At 33.5% G+C, this 21,334-nt stretch overlaps 1 protein-coding gene across 1 annotated transcript; it reads right to left on the bottom strand.

Annotated features, from left to right (window-relative positions):
• Positions 1-6,143: 6,143 nt before the first annotated feature.
• LOC143057981 (uncharacterized) lies at positions 6,144-21,273 on the bottom strand. Its single transcript, XM_076231437.1, has 8 exons — positions 21,225-21,273; positions 18,139-18,192; positions 17,548-17,601; positions 11,749-12,070; positions 10,691-10,870; positions 9,593-9,885; positions 7,842-8,431; positions 6,144-6,949 (listed from the first exon to the last, which is right to left on the bottom strand). The coding sequence occupies exons 3-8, from the start codon at positions 17,574-17,576 to the stop codon at positions 6,654-6,656; spliced, it is 1,710 nt and encodes a 569-aa protein (XP_076087552.1). The 5' UTR covers positions 17,577-17,601; positions 18,139-18,192; positions 21,225-21,273; the 3' UTR covers positions 6,144-6,653.
• Positions 21,274-21,334: the final 61 nt, after the last annotated feature.

Raw genomic sequence — 21,334 nt, 5'->3', positions numbered from 1 at the left:
ATTTATGCGTTTGACTGTTACTTTGGTATGATCTTTCGTCCCTCTTTTATGATAAATGCTCAACAACTAGCAATTTAAACATAAGATAGGAGGACAAATAAGATAAGCTATATAATCATTGCTTTAAACTAAATTTTGCCAACAGTCAGTTAAATATTTATCGTTGTCATCGCGAACTATTAAGCCTAGAAATAAATAAACTTTAAAGAAATAAAAGTATTTCAAGAAATTAAGAAACCATAATTATAATGCAATTTGTATGTAACAATTGTTTTCATTGGCTAAAAGTTGCCGTCAAATCCACAGTTGTCCAGACGTAACTAAGGAGGACAACCCTTTTGTAATGATTAAATCAACAAATGTTCGATTACTACTACATAATCGAAAATAAAACAACACCTATCTCGATTTCGCCGTTTTTATGTACATTTATCCGAATTTGAAGCGTACAGGTAACGTAATAACCTCCAGTTTGTAAGTTTTCATTTGTATGACGTCACGTTTACCTACGTTTATAAAGGGGAAAACAATTGTCAAATCTTGAAATTGATACTAAGTCTCTATTGAAATCATCTACAATGTTCATGACCGTTTATAGACATGTATCTCGTTTTGATTTAGATATGCATTTTGGACAGATTACACAGGAGGTGACTGTCTTAATAACTAGTGATTAAAATATACACTTGTAATATTCGCGTTGTTGTTTTAGTTTAAAGAATGAACATTAGAAAAACAGGTAATACAGAAAAATAAAAAATAAAAATTTTATAGGTAATAATATATACTTAGATCTTAACAAAATTATCATGCGATAATCTTTATCTTTTATAAATGTGTTGTGTAATTTTATACTAAAGGTTAAACGTAAATAAAATATTGAACTGATTTTGATAATTTCAGCATTATGGGTATATAAATAAAGTTATGGTAGTTTAAAGTACAGAAATAAAGATCCCCTGTATCCATACCCTCATAATTGACAGAGTTGTCATTGTCTGCGCCTAATGATTGACAGACGCGAAATAATAAGATTACAGACAACACTATTTGTATCAATCATACCGTTGTATCACATAACTAGAATACATTGATCTTTCGTCAGATTATGACCCTTTAATGGTTTTTTTAGAATGTACGTTACGCCTTCCGTTTACTGGTAACAGATAAAAGGATTTAACGATACAAATGTAACATTATATAAGACATCGTTTTTATAATAAAAAAAAATTTAGGTTAAGCATGCGATTCATACAATGATAAAATAGAAGTAGTAGTTGAGCAGCAGTAATAGTACTCTACGACGGAGTTTCACAAGGTAACTATGAAGTGCACATTCTATTTTTGTTTTTGTAATAAAATCATTTTTTGTCAATATTTTATTACAATCATATAATGGGGTCATTATGAACCAATTCATCGAGCTGGTATCCATCATAGACGATAAAATAATAATTTGACTTTCCATATATTTTCAAAACGTAATTTCTAGTTTATCCTGCACAATGACGATCAATAAGACGCTTGATGATTGTCAAAGGAATAAAAACTCATCAAAGGTTCCTCAGACAAGAATTTCGTGAACATCATGAACATACACTGTGTTCAACTCATCAGTGGCACTCAAATTTAAACTTCACGCAACTGTTGCTTGGAGTATAAACCTTAGTGTTTCGAATAATTGAGGGCCGAAAGGTCAAGCGACTCGTTATTTTTTTGGTAGATGGACATATGAGCCATATAAGTCTGTAAACAGTTCAGCATGTTAACCTTTGTACGTCTGAGAATGTTATAGTGTACTGTTTGCCCGAACATGTAAGTCATATATTCAACCGTTTAATGTTACTCTATTTGGGCCTTTGAAGAAGCACTGGGGAGATTCAGTTAGAGATTATCAGTTTAAAAGTTCTGGTGAATGTGTCACAAAAGGTACATTTGCTTCTCTATTTAAGTCGGAATTGTCGAATGCAACAACAGATGATGTAGCAATTAATTATTTCCGTCCTGCGGGGCTTGATCCGTTTTCAGTTAAAAGTGTATATCAATCTAAATTCCAGTAATCGTCAGTGTTTGCAAGGGCAAAATCAGACAATAATCTCGGTAAAGACGACGATGTGAATTGTAAAGATGCCAAGGTTGATAGTCATCCAATTACCAATAGTTCTGGGACCTACATTCTAAATCCAGAACCCGTACAGAAGGCTGATGAGGCAGCAAAATTGATTGCTTTAGTGCGATCCGAAATTTGTGACATCTGTCTATGTGAAACATCACATACATTAGTGGAAGAATTGCATGATCAGGCTCCTTGACTTTATCAAGAAACCATCATACAAGTTAATCCATGCAATGTCAATTTAACACCACACAAAGACACAATTAAAAATTCGCGCGAAAAAAGCACTTCATCATCTTTCGAACTCCTACTTGTTACTCCAAATCTCCAAATGAACAAAAGAAAGGGAAAAAATAGACTGTACTACCAAAAGCCATTTCGGGAGCGAAATAAAAGAGAATCGAAAACAGCAGAAAGAAGATGAACAGAAAATGACAGAAAAGCGTAAGATTGATAGAGAATTAAAACGCAAACTAAAGGAAAAGGAAAATGCTAAAAAGGAAGAGATGAAATACAAGGGGAAAAAATGGAAGAAAATAAGAAACGTAAATTATCAAAAAAGAAAACTAAATCGGAGAAAACGACTTCTTCCAGGCTGAATTCCAAGTGTTTACTTGAAACAGACGATGTTTATATATATATGTTTCGAGATTTTTTTTTCCTTTCATCATGCAAAATACTCTGGTGTTTCTTTTTTCTTGTGTGCATATTGACGACAGACATCGTTATATTTCCATACATGTATGAGTGTGATGGTTGCCTCTAAATAGCGTTAGATATATATTCTACGTGACAAAATTATCACAATGAATGTATGACTTGTTACATATGTTATATATTTATTACTACAGTCTCTTACCTATATCGCAACCCAATGCTTATTTTTTACGAACCAATTTACCTGTCTTTGCCTGTTTGGGTAATGTGAACGACATTTTAACTTTCGCAGAGGGCGTGGTAAACCTGTGAATTGTTTTTTCAGAGGTTGTGGTAGCTTGGTCTATGACCTCTGTGTACTTACTTTTGCAAATATGGTAGTATGTAGTGGGTATTTTTTTATGCTTATCATTGTATTTATACATTAATTGAAACACCCACTCAACATAGGATACCGGATTAAACGTCTTCACTTAACGAAGACTTGTTGATAACCTTCATTAGCTATTAGGAGCTTAGAGAAAGATTCTTCAATTATCCTCTAAAATTTTACCTCTTTCATATCCGTTTATTTCGTCAGTGGTTAAATTAAATGATAAAATAATGTTGTATCTAATTTAGGGATCCTGCTTTTGTCATCTCTTTGATTATTTTTGTATAATTCATTTACAACATTCAAGATTCTAATCCCTATTTGTGCACGAGCTTTTGTCGTTAAAAATCATCACATGAATAACATACAACGCCATATCTTTCATCTAACCGAGATATCGAATCTCAAAGAACAAACTCTACATTGACCTTCAATCGGATAATAACCTTTTTATGTTATTTAAACGGTACGTTACATCCTCTTTTTCACAACTTAAAATATTATACCTTTAACGGTAATCTAATATGCGTAATTCATGTAAAATGTTCATGTTATTAACTGAATTTAAGATGAAATACAGTTTGCGTGTTATGAAGAACAATTATGTTTCTATACCACCAAAGTGATATACTAATGGTTTCTACGTCATTATTAACAATAAATTGTTCAGGCTATCATCTAAGTTTTAATTTCAAATAGTATGCATTCTTATCATTGGCATAACTATTTGCTAACGTAAATTATTGACATCATATTATTGTGCATTTTTGTATTAATATGAAGTCTTTCCATTTTTCGTGAAAATATAGCTTTTGCTCTGATACATTTTTATCTGTCATCTAAGATATTTTTTTGTTTAACAACATTTCCAAATATTTTTGGTCATTGATGTCGTATAGTGATGGGGTTTTCCAAATTCAACCCGTGTAACAAAACACTTATTCCTTATGTTCTCTTAAGTAATCTCGCCGTGTCCCCCTTTTTTTTCTTGTCATCTTTATTTTTCTGAAACCGTAACAGATTTCAACCAACTGTTTGCACCAAATTTTTTTGACTACTCTTATGAATTTTTTGGCTTTTGGTGTAACCGAAGTGATCTGATTGCATTTTATGAGAGTTATTTCCCTTTGAAATTTGAACGTGGTGATATGTGGAATAAATCAAACATCATATGTCATAGAGGCCTAAAATCTGTTGATATTATGTCATTGGTCCATCTAGAGGACATTGAAGTCAAAGGTCAAAGGTCAATGTCAAATTCTTAATTTTGAATTTTGCTTATAATCGTTATTGGAAAGAAACCGTAGCAAATAATGATGGGATGTGTTTGCCAACTAATTGTTTACGATTTGACGGGACTGCAATCCATTTAAGTCGAAGCGTTTTGGTCACCGTTTATATGAGTTTTCTCCCTTTATGTTTTTGAAATCAGTTTTTCTCCTCCAACATACAAGTGAATGACCTTGGATCTGCGATTGAGATCACTGACCTATGACCTTAAATTTGAAGAAGTCAAGGTCAAAGATAACCCTCATCTTCTAGATTTTGACCTTTGCTGAAAATTCATATTGGTTCATTCAAAAAACATTTATAATTTTCAGTTGGTTGTGTAGACATTTGACCTTTTAAATTGTATGCAACAAAAGTGATAACTTGTAACATTTTATTCTTGAATTTGATTCTTTATTATCGAAGTCGAAGTAGAAAGACCTTCAATTGTTTTCGGACAAATTGGTTTTAATTCTTATGTTTTTTGTTCTTATTAATAAATGTAATTATTATACATCAGAATGTAGGTACCAGTCTTGTATTACAACTCCAGTTTCCGGTACATGTCAAAACATGGAGGGAAACAAAACAGTCCATTTTTTGACATTTTTTAATGTTTGATTATAGGTTTATGCTGAATTGAAACAAATATATAGATTTGAAAAAATCTTGCATCTATTTTGGGATATCAATCCAGGAAAGTGGAAGGACATCATGTTTAATGGAAGTGGTGCGGACTAGTAAGAACAGCAAACAGAAAGTAGAAAAAAAAAATGTTTTGACTTCAGGATTACGCAACGTTTTATTAAATCACAATTTCACATGTATATTAGTACATACATGATATAAACATGATTTTTTTTTCTATGTAGCATTTTTTATTTTTTTATTTTCAAAGATCAGCTGTTTTGTAAGCCTTTGTAGCAGTCAATTACAAGACTGCAATCTGTAGAGATCTTTAACCAGCTAAAAACGAGAAAATGTATGAATGTATGTTACATATACAAAAGAAAATGTGATATGATTGCCAATAAGACAACGTTTCTAATGAGACCATTGGCACTGAAATTAACAATATTATGTCAGCGTTCGGCTTTAAACAATACGAGAAGCTCACACCGTATAATCATCTATAAATAAACTCATCATAGAAATCAGGTTGCCAGTTTGACCATTGTAAATATAAGATTGTCAATTTCCTGCACGTTTTCTAGTTATTTCCTAGGCTTTTTTTTCGGTCAAATTATTGGAGGTTTATCACTTTTTAAAAATACATTGTTTCACCGATAAAACAAACCATCAAATCATTTGAGAGCAAATGAAAATGAAAACAAACAAACACAATTTGCAACCACTCTATAACAATAGGAACTACCAGCAGCACGAATTCCATTAGGAACCGCGCACAACAGCGGATTCAAATACAGTTGGGCCCTTAATTGTTTAATCTGATAATAGATACCAAGCTTTATATTTTAGAACACCAGACGCGAATGTCGTCTACATAAGACTCAGCAGGAACACTCATATAAAAAGCCAAACAAGTTAAAGATTAAAAGTATTGTGGAACCAAACTAGAAAAAAATATATCAAACGCTTATATTTTTGTATCGATGACACAGCTGTTGCCGTTTCGTCTCTGGGGTTAAATGTACACCAGCCTCTTTAAGAGATTAAATATACTGATCGAATCGGAGAACCAGTAGGTAAACAAAACAAAAAACGGCATGGATTATAAAACAGTTGTATTTACAAAGAGCAACCTCAATGTTCTAGGTATTTCAGTTTTAAAAAATAGATTCTTCCTTAAACAAAATCAGGTTATATAAGATGAAGCGTTATACACATATATAAAAACAATTTATATAAGTTTTTTTTCAAAAAATGCTGATATACCAAAAAATATATACTGTGAGCCTGTTCTGTCAATAGAAAGACTAATAAATAAACTTTGCTTATTATACGTAATAGTTTGTGAAAAAAAAGAAGGAGAGGAATAAAAGAAAAAAAGAAAGTTAAAATAATTAAGGCTATACAAAAAAACATGTTATGAAAGGGATGCGAAAAACACCAGAGAGACATTTGAACTCATAAGCCGAGATATTGTTGTTCTTTTAAAGCTCTTTTCTTTGTATACCTTACTTTATAACTCTCAAATCATACGATGTTCAAGTTCATGCAAACGTTGAGAGCTAGATGACCAAATTTATCAAATTGGTCAGGAAAATATTGTCCATGTTACTTTTGTATTTTGGACAGGTCTTGTCGTTCTTCGTACAATTCGCGAATACTGTCAGCTAGCCCGCATTCTTCAGCGCTTTCAAGGGCAGATATTAACTTTTCAACCTTGTTACTTTTCTGTAGATCTAAAGCTGTTTTCAGAAGTGTGAAAGACTGCCTACTGCTGATCGACACCTTCTCACAAATCTGGTCATATTGAACCTGTTTCATATCCAGATTTATTACAGTTTCAAACATTTTGTTTGAATTAAGCAACTTTGCTACGGCCATCACACCCTTGTCTGTCAGGAAATCTGAAAAGTACAAATATATAATGTTTTTCGTGTATAGCAGAGCATAATATCGGAAAAGCAGAAGGAATGGAGACTTTTAGAATTACGAAATAATCAAAAAATAAAAATAATCATGTGAAGATATATAATGTATATTGAAAAGCAATAAGTTTCAGTCTAATGAAATTCCAACAAATGAAATGAAACATATGTTATCAGGAAAAATAAGCGGTAAAGTGCACATTAAACGTTATGAAAGTACCGCCATCGTATAAGAGAGATGTTTAGCTAGATATACATCTAGACGTTAGTCTTATTTTTTTTTGTCCAAGCAGGAATATGAATGTTTTTACTGTTTTTATTAGTTGATGACGTTAATTTTATACAGTTGTCCTGGATTAACCCTTGTTGAATTTACTTCGGAGTTAAGTCATTTGTTTTACTTTAGTTAGTCACAATGCATACTAGTTTTATCAAAAAATATATGTTTTGATTCTATATTGCTAGATCATCCAGATTCGTAGATAGCAATAATATGATAAAATAGATAATGTTAATTACAACTTATACGGGAAAAAAAGTAAAATCACAAAAATACTAAACTCAGGGGAAAACCTAATCGGAAAATCTATAATCACATGGCAAAATCAAATGACAAAACGCATCACGAAAAACATCCTCTATAACAGATTGATAAAATGATATATTCAGCAGCGTAAAATTGATTCAAAACTTGATAATAGTATAGGCACGGGCAGTGAATATTCGTAAGTCGACGTAATCTCACAAAACTTCAGTAAACATATAAATAACCGAAAAACGAAAAAAAAATTTGTAATAACCATGATATAATATAGCTTTAACAATTGTAAAACATTCGTTACTGGTTTGGTATTCGAATAGTTTTTTATACCTTCATCACTGTATTTACTGACTGAAGGTGTAGGTTGCTTGTCATCACTTTCTTTTATAAACGTCAATTCCCGTCCCACTCCGAGATCCATAGTATTTCTTCTATTAATGGATAAGGATGCATGTGTATTATAGCTAATTTCATCGATGATCTCCTTATCTTTGGTGAGTAACAAAATACCGTATGCATCCTGGTCGATTCTATGTTTAACTTCTACTACAAATCTGGTAAAATTCTCCGACGAGTTTGGTAAAAATGTCAGGTCTAATCTTCTCCTTGCAACGAAACGTGGCAAACTGAAACATCCTTTCAATGCGATGTCAATTTTTATTTGAGGTTTTAAGACCAAATCTTTACTTATCCAGTTCTTAAAAAGACGATATCCTCGTTCCTCGCAATTTTGACAGAACGCTTGCATCTTTGATTTTTCAATACAAGCCAGCAACACTGTTAGCGAACGTAGAGTGACGTCACTAACAAAGAATAGGATTTTACAAACGTAATTATAGCCATGCATTTCCTCGAGGTTGCTAGATATTACTAATGGACCCTTTTTTAGTTCGCCATTCCCTATCAGAGAAACGCTTGTTCTAAAATGAAAAAAAAACAGGTTATGAATACCAAAGTACTTAATCAATATGAAATATATATAATGGTAATAAATGGATAAAAGTACGGCCTTCCATACGAGGCATTGCCTCACACCGAACAACAAGCTATAAAGGACCATGATTTAGGACAGGTGCAAAGAACACAGCGGATTTAAAGTTTATACAGGAGCCAACATTCACCTTATCGATGTATCCCTTTTATCGTAGTAACGGTTAATACCTAACTTGAAACAATAGTTTAACATCACAGCACAGAAATATACCAGACTCCTAAACTACAACAGCTTTTCAAACAAAAACATCAAGGCAAAGGAACACTGATACATTATTTACCATATAAACAATGTCCAACCTTGTTGTCGGACTTAAATTTCAATACTAAATTAACAGCAATAGCTAACTCTTATTTGACTTATGTTTGATATTTTCCATGTTGTTGACATAGTGTGCCGGCTCCCCTTTCTGTTAATAAATGCTAAAACAATCAGATTAAATCTTTCTACAAAAGATAACTATTGTGCCGAGTCAAGAATATGATATGTGGGGGACTTTCTGTTTTGAATTTATTGTATGTTTTAGTAATTTTGTGATTTCAAGTAAATTTTTTACTTGTGTTTGAACCCATATATTTGTTTAACAATAACACTATAACCAAACAATATAAGGGATCAACTGATTACTAGATGGACCTATCGTCTTATGTAATAGTCAAAACATATTCAAATGTGTCAAACAATTATTCGGATGCATTAGTCAGTACTTTGGACTTCAAATAAACTAACCACTCTTAGTGTACCTTTGTTATGGAACCGTTTGTCTCGTAGGATTTCCCCGAACTCAGTAACACTGTTGTTAAGTTATGGAATATTGGATGTTCTCAATTGCAGAAAATTGTTTAAAATAAAGAAATTGTATTCCTGCTTTTTTATCTCATTTCTTTCCAACGTTGGCGTTATGTGTAAGTTCTATCTTCTTTTCTAATATAATTTGGCATTTATTTGCTCAGTTTCTTACCATCCTAATGCCTCATTTCCAAAAAGCGCATCTGGTGCTGCAATGTGAAGTACACGTGGTCTCGATTAAGGACTTTCCATTTTGGTTATTCATACAACTCATTAAATCATTGTTAACCATATTTACCCAGAGATCTTATCCGTTTCAAAGACTGCATTGTGGTCTTCATCAACCGTGACCACGTTATCTGTCAGTGTAAATTGTCCGTTGGTGTTTTGTCTGAAAAGTCTGTATACATAGTCTTCATCTGACTCTGTGGGTTTTCTAACATCATTTAGTGGTAGTTTGACTTGAACCTTCTTCTTCAGGGTCGCATCTCCAGTAGTATACAAGCAATCGGACAGTGCCAAAATTGCTTCTCCTGTCTTATTTCGTTCTTCGTACTGTCGTTGTAAAATTTCCTTGTTTATTGGAACAACCTGACAAAACAAGATATTTGAATGTTAATATAACTTCTATCTTTTATATCAGATGATGTAGAATGTTTGAAAAGGATATTGTAATGAAATAATCAATTTAGGATTTGTATAACACATACAGTTTTGTAATTGTCCTCAATTTCAAGCACACCTTTAATTGCATATTAGAGCGTGCTGGTTCCCGGAAGTTTGACAGTACAAAAACAGGAACTTCAGATCTGAACAACAGGCTAAATGTCCCCTCCTATCATAATTGCATTAATTTCTTTATTATTTGAATAAATCTATCAACAAGGGTTCTACAGTGATCCCAAGTCCACAAGCTTGCATTTGGTACAAAAAACTACCTAAATATATATCCGCTATTGACAAGAATACAGCTATGCGAAGGAACTATTAAATATGTACGACTTTCTTGTATGTTCTTTCCGACCGGGCCTGAATAAGGTGGTTCTATACCTTAATTTTTTTCAATATTTTCCTCCATAAAACAAAAGCTCAATTTACTACATACTGAATGCGTTAAAGATGTCTAAGTATAACAGGTTGTTCTACCTACTTCATATATGCACCAACAAAATAAGATGACTGCTTGACAATACATTGCTCTTGAAAGATGAATGTTATCCAATCTTAAAATTTTGGCTATTTACTCAAAATTCCATATGAGAAAGGTAGAAGCTGTTTAACAAAAACAAAATAACAGCATGACAAGTTTTAGCCGTAAAAGTAGTTCATATGGTAAATTGTATCGTCTATATTAACAAAAATGCAACCTAAACATATAGAACACTTGTATACGTACATGTAAACGAATCGACTCATCTTTTTCAACTGCACCAGGGGGAAACTCTATTTGAATGCCCTTGTCAGTTTTTGCAACATACTTGCAACCATCTGGTGTGATGTGTATACGTTCCTTTATTGGTTTTGAAACAATACAGAGTGCGTCTATTTTAGCAGTTTGAAACGTGACAGATTTCTCCTAAAATAATTTCAAAATAATAAGAAAACGACAGTCAAGTTTATTTTGTAATGTTGCGTATTTTTTAAAATATTTAACACACCACTTGTCTGCTAGAACACAAGTCTAATTGTTTTAAAAGAACTTGAAACTTTGAAACTGGTAAGCGATTTGAATGAAGGCTTGTGTTTACTTATTTAGCGATTAAGATGAAATAATCAATGAAATATCATAATAAGGGACAATAATTTCACCATAGCTAAAAATTGCCATAGGTTTTTACCTACAACCTGTTTAATAAAAATTAAAAACTAAATATACCTCTTAAAAATAGATAGTTCAAAATAATCAAATAACGAATACCAATTCAAGGCGATACCTTAACAAAACTTTATTTCAGAAATAAATATAATCATTCCAATTTCATGCAAAATTATTTATTCTGCGTGGTAGGATACAACTGCCCTATTTTAAATTATGGAATTAACAAAGGAGTTTTCTTAAGGTGGTACCTAACACTACCGGGATGACAACTCTGTAAAGTTAGTTAAACGTTTTAATTACGTTGTGTTGTAAAAGGGATATTAAGCTTCTCAATGATCAAAATTGCCAAATTGCTATAACCAGTGTATTTTTTCTGATCAATTGGTTGGTTAAAATTTTTTGAAATTTTCATATTTTTGTTAAAGGGTCAAAGTAAATACTTTGTCAAAATTTTATGAAAATTAAACGAGCCAAATGAAGTTAAGTGAAGGTGTTGGATACCACCTTAAATACTAATATCCAGCATCGCCACACTTTGATAAAGGTGATCATGCCTGTCAGAAGGAGACAAAATTGACCATTATTCTATTCCTTCGAAAAATCGTTAGGGGACCATATTTTTATTCCATAGTTACCTTGAAAGACGTTTCTACCATGTTCCACTTTTGTCCAAATTTAATGTAGGCTTTCAACTGTAGAAACTGGTAGTTGATGTCATTTGGAAGCTTTACTTTCACAGTGATCATGCCCAAACTATCTTTCGGAAAATTCCCTTTGTATTTGGGATCTTTTGGCTTGATATTAAAAAAATCTGTCTCCAGCTTGTATTGTTTTAACGTTGTGTCTTCTTTATACAAACGTTGAAAATCATCCGATTCCCATCGTATTGCCTGAATAATTTCGGAGACGTCTGATTCTGAATAAAGTTGTAATCCGCATCCAATGTCGTAGAAAGCTCTAAAAAAATAATGCTTACACAGTGTGATTCATCTCAACCATGTTCCAGTGATTTAGTATTCTTATTACATTTCATAATGCATTGAACTCTGTTTTACATGCGACAAATTTAGATACGTCGTTACCATGTGTACAGATATTGTACAAGTGAACATGTATTAACTTGTCTAGTACATTCATGTTTGTGTTCTCAACTGATAACGAAGGTATGAAAAATGACGCGGGTATCTTCATGCACTAAATTTTATACTCAAAAAGCCACAATCTGTAAAATACAGTCTTTTTTTTAATAAATCAGATTTTGTATTTAACATATTTCAGAAATTGTACCTCCAAATAGCCTAGCCAGGGAACATTACATAAAATTGAAAGCGTCTTGATTTGCTCTCTATTCTAACGGTCATTAAATTGTCATGCCGGTCAGACATTATTACTCTAAATGTTAGGAAGACGAATATAGCACTATCAGCATCTATATGTATAAAATTATATATCTATATCGATATCTATATCGATAAATGTCGTCTACGGATTAGAGTGCAACCTTTGCGGATTGGTATACGTCGGTGAAACGAAAGGAAGGCTTACCAAACGTATGTGCGGTCATAGATCAGACATTAACCTTAATGCTAACGACATTCTATACCAGCATTTCAATCAGCCCGATCATTCCATCGTTTCTATGACAGTTCGCATTATCGAAAAGATATACCATAGCTCTAACAATCCTAATCTTTCAACGACTCTCCGTAGACAAAAAGAAGACTACTGGATTAGACAATTGGGAACTGCAACACCTTATGGCTGCAATGACAAAATTGATGGTATAGGTATTCTATCTAGTCCTTCGTGTAACTCGGTGAATGTGATGAATATTTTCAACTCGACTCCTCGACGTAGACGCAGTCATGGTCATCGTCATTATACATCACCTTCTCTGCATGATGTCTCTATTAATGACTTGCTGCCATTCATACAAAAGCCGTTAGGTATTCATCACATTCGCACGAAACTTTATTCATTACCCCTTTCGAAACTTCATTCTCTGTTCAATTTATGTTTGGAATCCACTGTTACAAACCCTCATTCAAACCAATACAAACTTGAAGCTATAATTTCGGATATTGCAAGTCACAGACTTTTCAAGCCAGTTCGCATTGGAAAAGATGAAAAAGAGAAAAGATTTTTTCTTAATCTTTCCTTTGCCAACAAAGGTCTCGATGGCGTCAACCTAGGCAATATCCTTCATCATAAATTAGTGCAATCGAAAATACCTCCTTATTTCAAAGACCAGTCTGTACCAATAATTTCTTATACCTATACCAAACCTATTGCAACTAAAATTTTCAATTACAAACGCGTTTTGCAGGATCTCGATATTGACGACTTCAAGTCTAAACCTCCTGATTGCACTTGTGCTAGTTCCAAATTCACATATAATCCTGCTGGCCACGTCATTACCGGTGACCTTAACATTGTTAATAACACTTCTCTACGAAATGTGTTATCGAAAGGTCCCAAATATCGTGAGCCTAAATCCATCAATTGGAATTACAACTTTAAAATTTTGATGGATTCAGTCGAGGATTATGCCAGGCAATGGGCTAAGCGCGAGAAGGAAGACGTAGACACTCTTTCCGAATGGATTAAGGCAGTGAGGTCGTTGATACAAATCAGAATTAAGAAACTGAATGGGTCCATCAATGCCCATGCTACGTCTATCTTTAAAGACCCAAATGTTGCAAAACACCTATCCGACCTCCATGACAAATATGTTGTTGTCCCTGCAGATAAAGCCCCAAATAACATCGTTTTTGTGTGTAAAAGTCACTACATCAACTGCTTGATAAACGAATTAGGTATTGACAATTCACTTGGTAACTCAACATATACCCTCACGACACTTACCAAAGAGGAAATCCTGGATAATCATAGGTCTGTTCTATGTTCCTTTGGAATTTCAACCAAAGATGAAGAACTGGATCTTCCATCACTGTATTGGATACCTAAACTACATAAGTGTCCTTACAAACAACGGTATATTGCTGGGTCTTCCAAGTGCTCCACGAAACCTCTTTCTAAATTATTAACATCTATTTTATCAGCAATCAAAGACGGGCTTCAAAGTTATTGTGAAACTGCCTATTCTAGAGGTGGCGTGAATCAGATGTGGATACTTAAAAATTCAAAAGATCTTTTAGAGTACATACAATCTAACTCTCTTTCATCTTGTAACAGTATTAAAACATTTGACTTTTCTACCCTGTACACAAGTATTCCACATTCCAAACTAAAAGACAAATTGAAAGAGTTGATATTACTTTGCTTCATAAAAAAGAATGGCCAACGTAGATACAAGTATCTTGTCTTAGGGAGGGATAAATCCTACTTTGTAAAGAATCACTCTGATTCAAACAAAAAATTCTCTGAAACTGATATTATCAAGATGCTTGATTTCTTGATTGACAACATATTTGTTACGTTCGGAGGACGTGTTTTTCAACAGACTGTCGGCATTCCAATGGGAACAAACTGTGCCCCTCTACTCGCCGACTTGTTTCTTTATTATTATGAGGCTGACTTCATGCAGGAACTTCTTAGGAAGAAAGATAAGAAGTTAGCAATATCCTTTAACTCTACTTTCCGCTATATAGATGATGTTCTTTCACTAAACAATTCAAAATTTGGTGACTATGTGGAACGCATCTATCCAATCGAACTAGAGATAAAGGATACTACAGATACAGTTATGTCGGCTTCATATCTTGACTTACATCTAGAAATTGACAATAAGGGTCGGTTGAAAACAAAACAAAACTTTACGACAAAAGAGATGATTTCAGCTTTCCAATTGTGAACTTTCCATTTCTAAGTAGCAACATTCCAGCAGCACCTGCATACGGGGTATATATCTCCCAATTGATACGATATTCCCGTGCTTGCATTTCCTATCATGATTTTCTTGATAGAGGTTTGCTGCCATCACGAGTTGGTTGACCGTTATGGAATAACCGTTTCACAAATGATATCGGATATGTTCCTTACGTCGTAACTACAATTCCCTTCCCTTTCATGAATATGACCTACCGAATTAGACTATTTACCGGATTTGTAATCACTTAAGCAACACGACGGGTGCCACATGTGGAGCAGGATCTGCTTACCCTTCCGGAGCACCTGAGATCACCCCTAGTTTTTGGTGGGGTTCGTGTTGTTTATTCTTTAGTTTTCTATGTTGTGTCGTGTGTACTATTGTTTTTCTGTTTGTCTTTTTTATTTTTGGCCATGGCGTTGTCAGTTTGTTTTAGATTTATGAGTTTGACTGTCCCTTTGGTATCTTTCGTCCCTCTTTTATACCGCATTGTGCATGCATATAAATGAAGGACGACCGTTTGGATTTCGTATTCGATTTCGCATTCTATATATTCCTGCAAACGTGAAATGCACATCTCCCTTTTCCAAATTATACGCCTGGTACCATTATTAGCTCACCTGGCCCAAAGGCCAAGTGAGCTTTTTTCATCACTTGGCGTCCCTCGTCTGTCGTCCATCGTCCGTCGTCCGTCGTCGTTAACTTTTACAAACAAACTTCTCCTCTGAAACTACTGGGCCAAATTAAACTAAACTTGGCCATAATCATCATTGGGGTATCTTGTTTAAAAAATGTGTGGCGTGACCCGGCCAACCAACCAAGATGGCCGCCGTGGCTAAAAATAGAACATAGGGGTAAAATGCAGTTTTTGGCTTAGATTTTTATAACTCAAAAACCAAAGCATTTAGAGCCAATCTGACATGGAGTAAAATTGTTTATCAGGTCAAGATCTATCAGCCCAGAAATTTTGAGATGAATCGGACAACCCGTTGATAGGTTGCTGCCCCTGAATTAGTAATTTTAAGGAAATTTTACTGTTTTTGGTTATTATCTTGAATATTATTATAGATAGAGATAAACTGTCAACAGCAATAATGTTCAGCAAAGTAATATTTACAAATAAGTCAACATGACCGAAATGGTCAGTTGACCCCTTTAGGATTTATTGCCCTTTATAGTCAATTTTTAACCATTTTTCGTAAATCTTAGTAATCTTTTACAAAAATCTTCTCCTCTGAAACTACTGGGCCAAATTAATCCAAACTTGGACACAATCATCTTTGGGGTATCTAGTTTAAAAATGTGTCCGATGACAGTTTAAAAATGTGTCCGGTGACCCGGCCATTCGACCAAGATGGCCGCCATGGCTAAAAATAGAACTTAGGGGTAAAATGTAGTTTTTGGCTTATAACTCAAAAAGCAAAGCATTAAGAGCAAATTTGACTGGGGTAAAATTGTTTATCAGGTCGAAATCTATCTGCCCTGAAATTTTCAGATGAATCAGACAACCCGTTGTTGGGTTGCTGCCCCTAAATTGGTAATTTTAAGCAAATTTTACTGTTTTGGGGTTATTATCTTGAATATTATTATAGATAGAGATAAACTTTAAACAGCACTAATGTACAGCAAAGTAAGATTTACAAATAAGTCAACATGACTGAAATGGTCAATTGACCCCCTAAGGAGTTATTGTCCTTTATAGTCAATTTTTAACAATTTTTATAAAATTTGCAAATTTTTACTAACATTTTCCACTGAAACTACTGGGCAAAGTTCATTATAGATAGAGATAACTGTAAGCAGCAAGAATGTTCAGTAAAGTAAGACGTACAAACACATCACCATCACCAAAACACAATTTTGTCATGAATCCATCTGCTTCCTTTGTTTAAAAGAGGGACGAACGATACCAAAGGGACAGTCAAACTCATAAATCTATAGCAAACTGACAACGCCATGGCTAAAAATGAAAAAGACAAACAGAAAAACATGGTAAACATGACACAACATAGAAAAATTAAAGAATAAACAACTCCGATCGGGTACGCAGATCCTGCTCCACATGTGGCACCCGTCGTGTTGCTTATGTGATTACAAAATTTTAATCCGGTAAATAGTCTTATTCGGTAGGTCACATTCATGAAAGGGAAGGGAATTGTAGTTACGATGTGAGGAACATATCCGATATCATTTGTGAAACGGTTATTCCATAACGGTCAACCAACTCGTGATGGCGTCCGTAAAATTTTAATATTCACATTGACCAAGGTGAGCGACACAGGCTCTTTAGAGCCTCTAGTTTTTTATATAATTATTTTCAATCTGCCTTCAAATATATCATTGTGAGTAGATATAGCTTGATAAGGTATAAGTGCCATTGAGACAACTCTCAATCCAATCACCATTTATAAAAGTTAACTATTATAGGTCAAGGTACGGTTTTCATTACGGAGCTTTGGCTCACACCGAACAGCAAGCTATAAAGGGCCCAAAAAAGTACTACTGTAAAACCATTCAAACGGGAAAACCAACGGTCTAATCTATATAAAAATCGAGAAACGAGAAACACTTATGAAAATATCTAAATAATAGATATCATACTCACCCTACAATCTCAGTACGTTGTTCATTCATATTCTGCTCTGGGATTTGTGTCGACCTTTAGATGACAAAAAACAAATGAAATTTTAAAGAATTAAACCATACACCTAATCGCTATTTGTTCGCCATTACTGGATATCACACAGGTTCCCGTAAACTTTTGACGTCATAAATCAAAATATCTGACGCCACAATGGAAAAGTGATTGTTGTATGCGTCAAAAGTTTAAGCGGCCAGGTCAGCCTGGATTAGCGATAAGGTGTATTTATTGCTTGTATCATCAAGTTTTTCTTTTGCAATAAACATATTTTTACAAATAAGTTGACGGTTGTCTTTTCAAAAGGTGTTTTTATCTCTATAATTAACGTCATAAATTCATCAATAAATAACTGTTGCTAATACAATTATTTTTTTTATTAGAAATGCTAACGCTCTTCAAGTTGGTTTTTTTTAACTGGAAGAAACGAATCCAGTGTGCTGATTTTACTACATTCAAATAGCAGTATATTTAAATAAATGTTATCGAAAGAAATGACTGACTTTCATTTTGTCATTAAAACCAAATGGTAAGTGTTACAATAAAACTAATACATACCTAGGAATTTCTGAATATTTTCCATCATTAACATCCTGGTCAATATTTGTTGACCTTTAAATTAAAAAAAAAATAGGCATTAAAATAAATCTTCAAGGTAAAAAAAACATGTATGCATTTTTATATATCTATATAAAAATACTCATAGTTGATTTGTACGGCTTCTACATAATCAATTCACAATTAAAAACTAGAGGATCTCAAGAGCCTGTGTCGCTCACCTTGGTCTATGTGCATATTAACAACAGACACAGATAAATTCATGACAAAATGGTGTTTTGGTGATGGTAATGTGTTTGTAGATCTTTCTTTACTGAACATTCTTGTTGCTACAATTATCTCTATCTATAATGAACTTGGCCCAGTAATTACAGTGGAAAATATTTCCCAAAAAATTACAAAAATTAACCAAAAAATTATGAAAATTGTTTACAATTGACTATAAAGGACAATAACTCCTTAAGGGGTCAATTGAAAATTTTGGTCATGTTGACTTATTTGTAGATCTTATTTTGCTGAAAATTATTGCTGTTTACAGTTTATCTCTATCTATAATAATATTCAAGATAATAACCAAAATCTGCAAAATTTCCTTAAAATAACCAAATCGGGGGCAGCAATCCAACAACTGGTTGTCTGATTTGTCTGAAAATTTCAGGGCAGATAGATCTTGACCTGATAAACAATCTAATCCCATGTCAAATTTGCTCTAAATGCTTTGGTTTCAGAGATATAAGCCAAAATCTACATTTCACCCCTATGTTCCATTTTTAGCCATGGCGGCCATCTTGGTTAGTTGGCCAGGTCACTCCACACATTTTTTAAACTAAATACCCCAATAATGATTGTGGCCAAGTTTGGTTAAATTTGGTCCAGTAGTTTCAGAGGAGAAGATTTTTGTAAAAGATTACAAAAATTTACGAAAAATTGGTCAAAATTGACTATATAGGGCAATGACTCCTTAAGGGGTCAACTGATAATTTTGGTCATATTGACTTATTTGTAGATCTTACTTTGCTGAACATTATTGCTCTTTACAGTTTATCTCTTTCTAAAATAATATTCAAGATAATAACCAAAATCTGCAAAATTTCCTTCAAATTACTTATTTCGGGGCAGCAACCCAACAACCGGTTGTCCGATTCATTTGAAAATTTCAGGGCAGATAGATTTTTTAAACATTATTGCTGTTTACTGATTTGCTGAACATTATTGCTGTTTACAGTTTATCTCTATCTATAATAATATTCAAGATAATAACCAAAAAACGGTATAATTTCCTTAAAATTGCCAATTCCAGGGCAGCAACCCAACAACGGATTTTCACTTGATGAACAATTTTACCCCATGTCAGATTTGCTCTTAATGCTTTGGTTTCAGAGATATAAGCCAAAATCTACATTTCACCCCCTATGTTCTATTTTTAGCCATGGTGGCCATCTTGGTTGGTTGGCTGGGTCACGCCACACATTTTTTAAACTCGATACCCTAAAGATGATTGTGGCCAAGTTTGGATTAATTTCGCCGAGTAGTTTCAGAGGAGAAGATTTTTGTAAAAGCTATCGACGACGGACGACGACGCCGGACGCCGGACGCAAAGTGATGGGAAAAGCTCATTTGGCCCTTTGGGCCAGGTGAGCTAATACATCACATCTTTAGGTTCGACATACTGTTCAGACGCATATATGTAATTGTAATAATTTTTGTCTTTCAATTTTAAGACCATTGTGGATTGCTTGTTTTATCTTTTACCAAATGGTAAGCCTCTTTATCAACATTGCCAATTAAAATCTTAACTTCTGAATCATTCAATGTAAGAACAAATACACAATATATAATAAAAAAAAGATGTTGTATGATTGCCAATGAGACAACTGTCCACAAGAGACCAAAATGGCACAAACATTAACAAATATAGGTCACCGTACGCCCTTCAACAATAAGCAAAGCCCATACCGCATAGTCAGCTATAACAGGCCCCGATATAACAATGTAAAACAATTCAAACGAGAAAACCAACGGCCTTATTTATATAAAAAATGAACGAAAAACAAATATGTAACACATAAACAAACGTCAACCACTGAATTACAGGCTCCTGACTTGGGACAGTCACATACATAATTAATGTGGCGGGGTTAAACATGTATGCGGTATCCCAACCCTCCCCTAACCTGGGAAAGTGTTATAACAGCACAACATAAGAACGAACTATACAAATCAGTTGAAAAAGGCTTGTATACTTATGAAGAGCGTTTCCACAAGAGATCGAAGCTGTTTATGTACGCAACTATAGTTAACACTAAGGTCGTCAACAATCAGCTAAATCAATAATTAATTGTAATACTTTAAACCGTTTATTCAATAAAAACAACTTTTACACCATATCTGTGTACTAGTACAAACGTATAAAATCCTCATCTCATTGTATTTGTATGTTAAGAAACAGCAAAGATAACAATCAATAATAAACCAATTAAGGTGGAAGAGTACGTTGCCAAAAAAACTTGAAAAGTCAAACTGACAACGCCATGGCAACTAAAGAAAATAAATGACCAAACAACAACTAAATATATATATATAAAACAACAACATAGAACATTAAATTTTACGAAAATATGAATCTCAGCAAAAACAGCGGTAATACCTTCAAAAAGGTAAGCAGATTCTGCTACATATATTGCAACCTACGTATTGTTTATGCCAGTATACTTACCTGGTAAAAACAGGCCCGCCAAATAAAAAAATATACAAGATAGTTACAAAACTTTCCAGGGAATATGCTTTAAAAATATAAGCCTCTTCTAACTTGTTCAATCTTATTAAAGTGCTTCAAATGGTCATGCCGGCCACATATTGATTATTTAAAAGTAATAAGCTCATCCCTTGTGTAAAAATAACAATTAACTGCGAATTAATTTGAAATTCATAGATGTCCCCGTCATTGATATTTGATTAACCATTTGATTCGAGTGCCAAAATTTAGAGTTTTGTGGATCCAAAACTTGTGTCTGTTATTTATATCGGATTAATTTTGATTTTGTCATTGGACTTGTTATGAGGTTTATAAAAAGAAAGACCTATACCCTGGTCTCTTTGTGGTTGTTACTCCTGTCTTCTTCTTTGATCTATTTGTTGACCTGTATGTAAAAAAAACGTTACTAGTATATAAAAACCAAGCCCTATAGGCATTTCA

Source organism: Mytilus galloprovincialis, chromosome 14 (genome assembly GCF_965363235.1).
Source record: "Mytilus galloprovincialis chromosome 14, xbMytGall1.hap1.1, whole genome shotgun sequence".
In the NCBI taxonomy this organism is placed as follows: domain Eukaryota; kingdom Metazoa; phylum Mollusca; class Bivalvia; order Mytilida; family Mytilidae; genus Mytilus; species Mytilus galloprovincialis.
The sequence above is the reverse complement of the archived record's forward strand: the minus strand, read 5'-3'. Positions and strand labels throughout refer to the sequence as shown.

What these genes read in the sequence shown, in the direction of transcription:
- LOC143057981 (XM_076231437.1), bottom strand. Translation starts at nt 17,576, where the DNA reads ATGAATGAACAACGTACTGAGATTGTAGG. An exon ending in CAACGTACTGAGATTGTAGG is followed by an intron (nt 12,071 to 17,547) that starts GTGAGTATGATA and finishes TTATTTTTTTAG; the next exon opens with AGCTTTCTACGACATTGGAT. An exon ending in GAAACGGATAAGATCTCTGG is followed by an intron (nt 8,432 to 9,592) that starts GTAAATATGGTT and finishes TTTTCATTTTAG; the next exon opens with AACAAGCGTTTCTCTGATAG.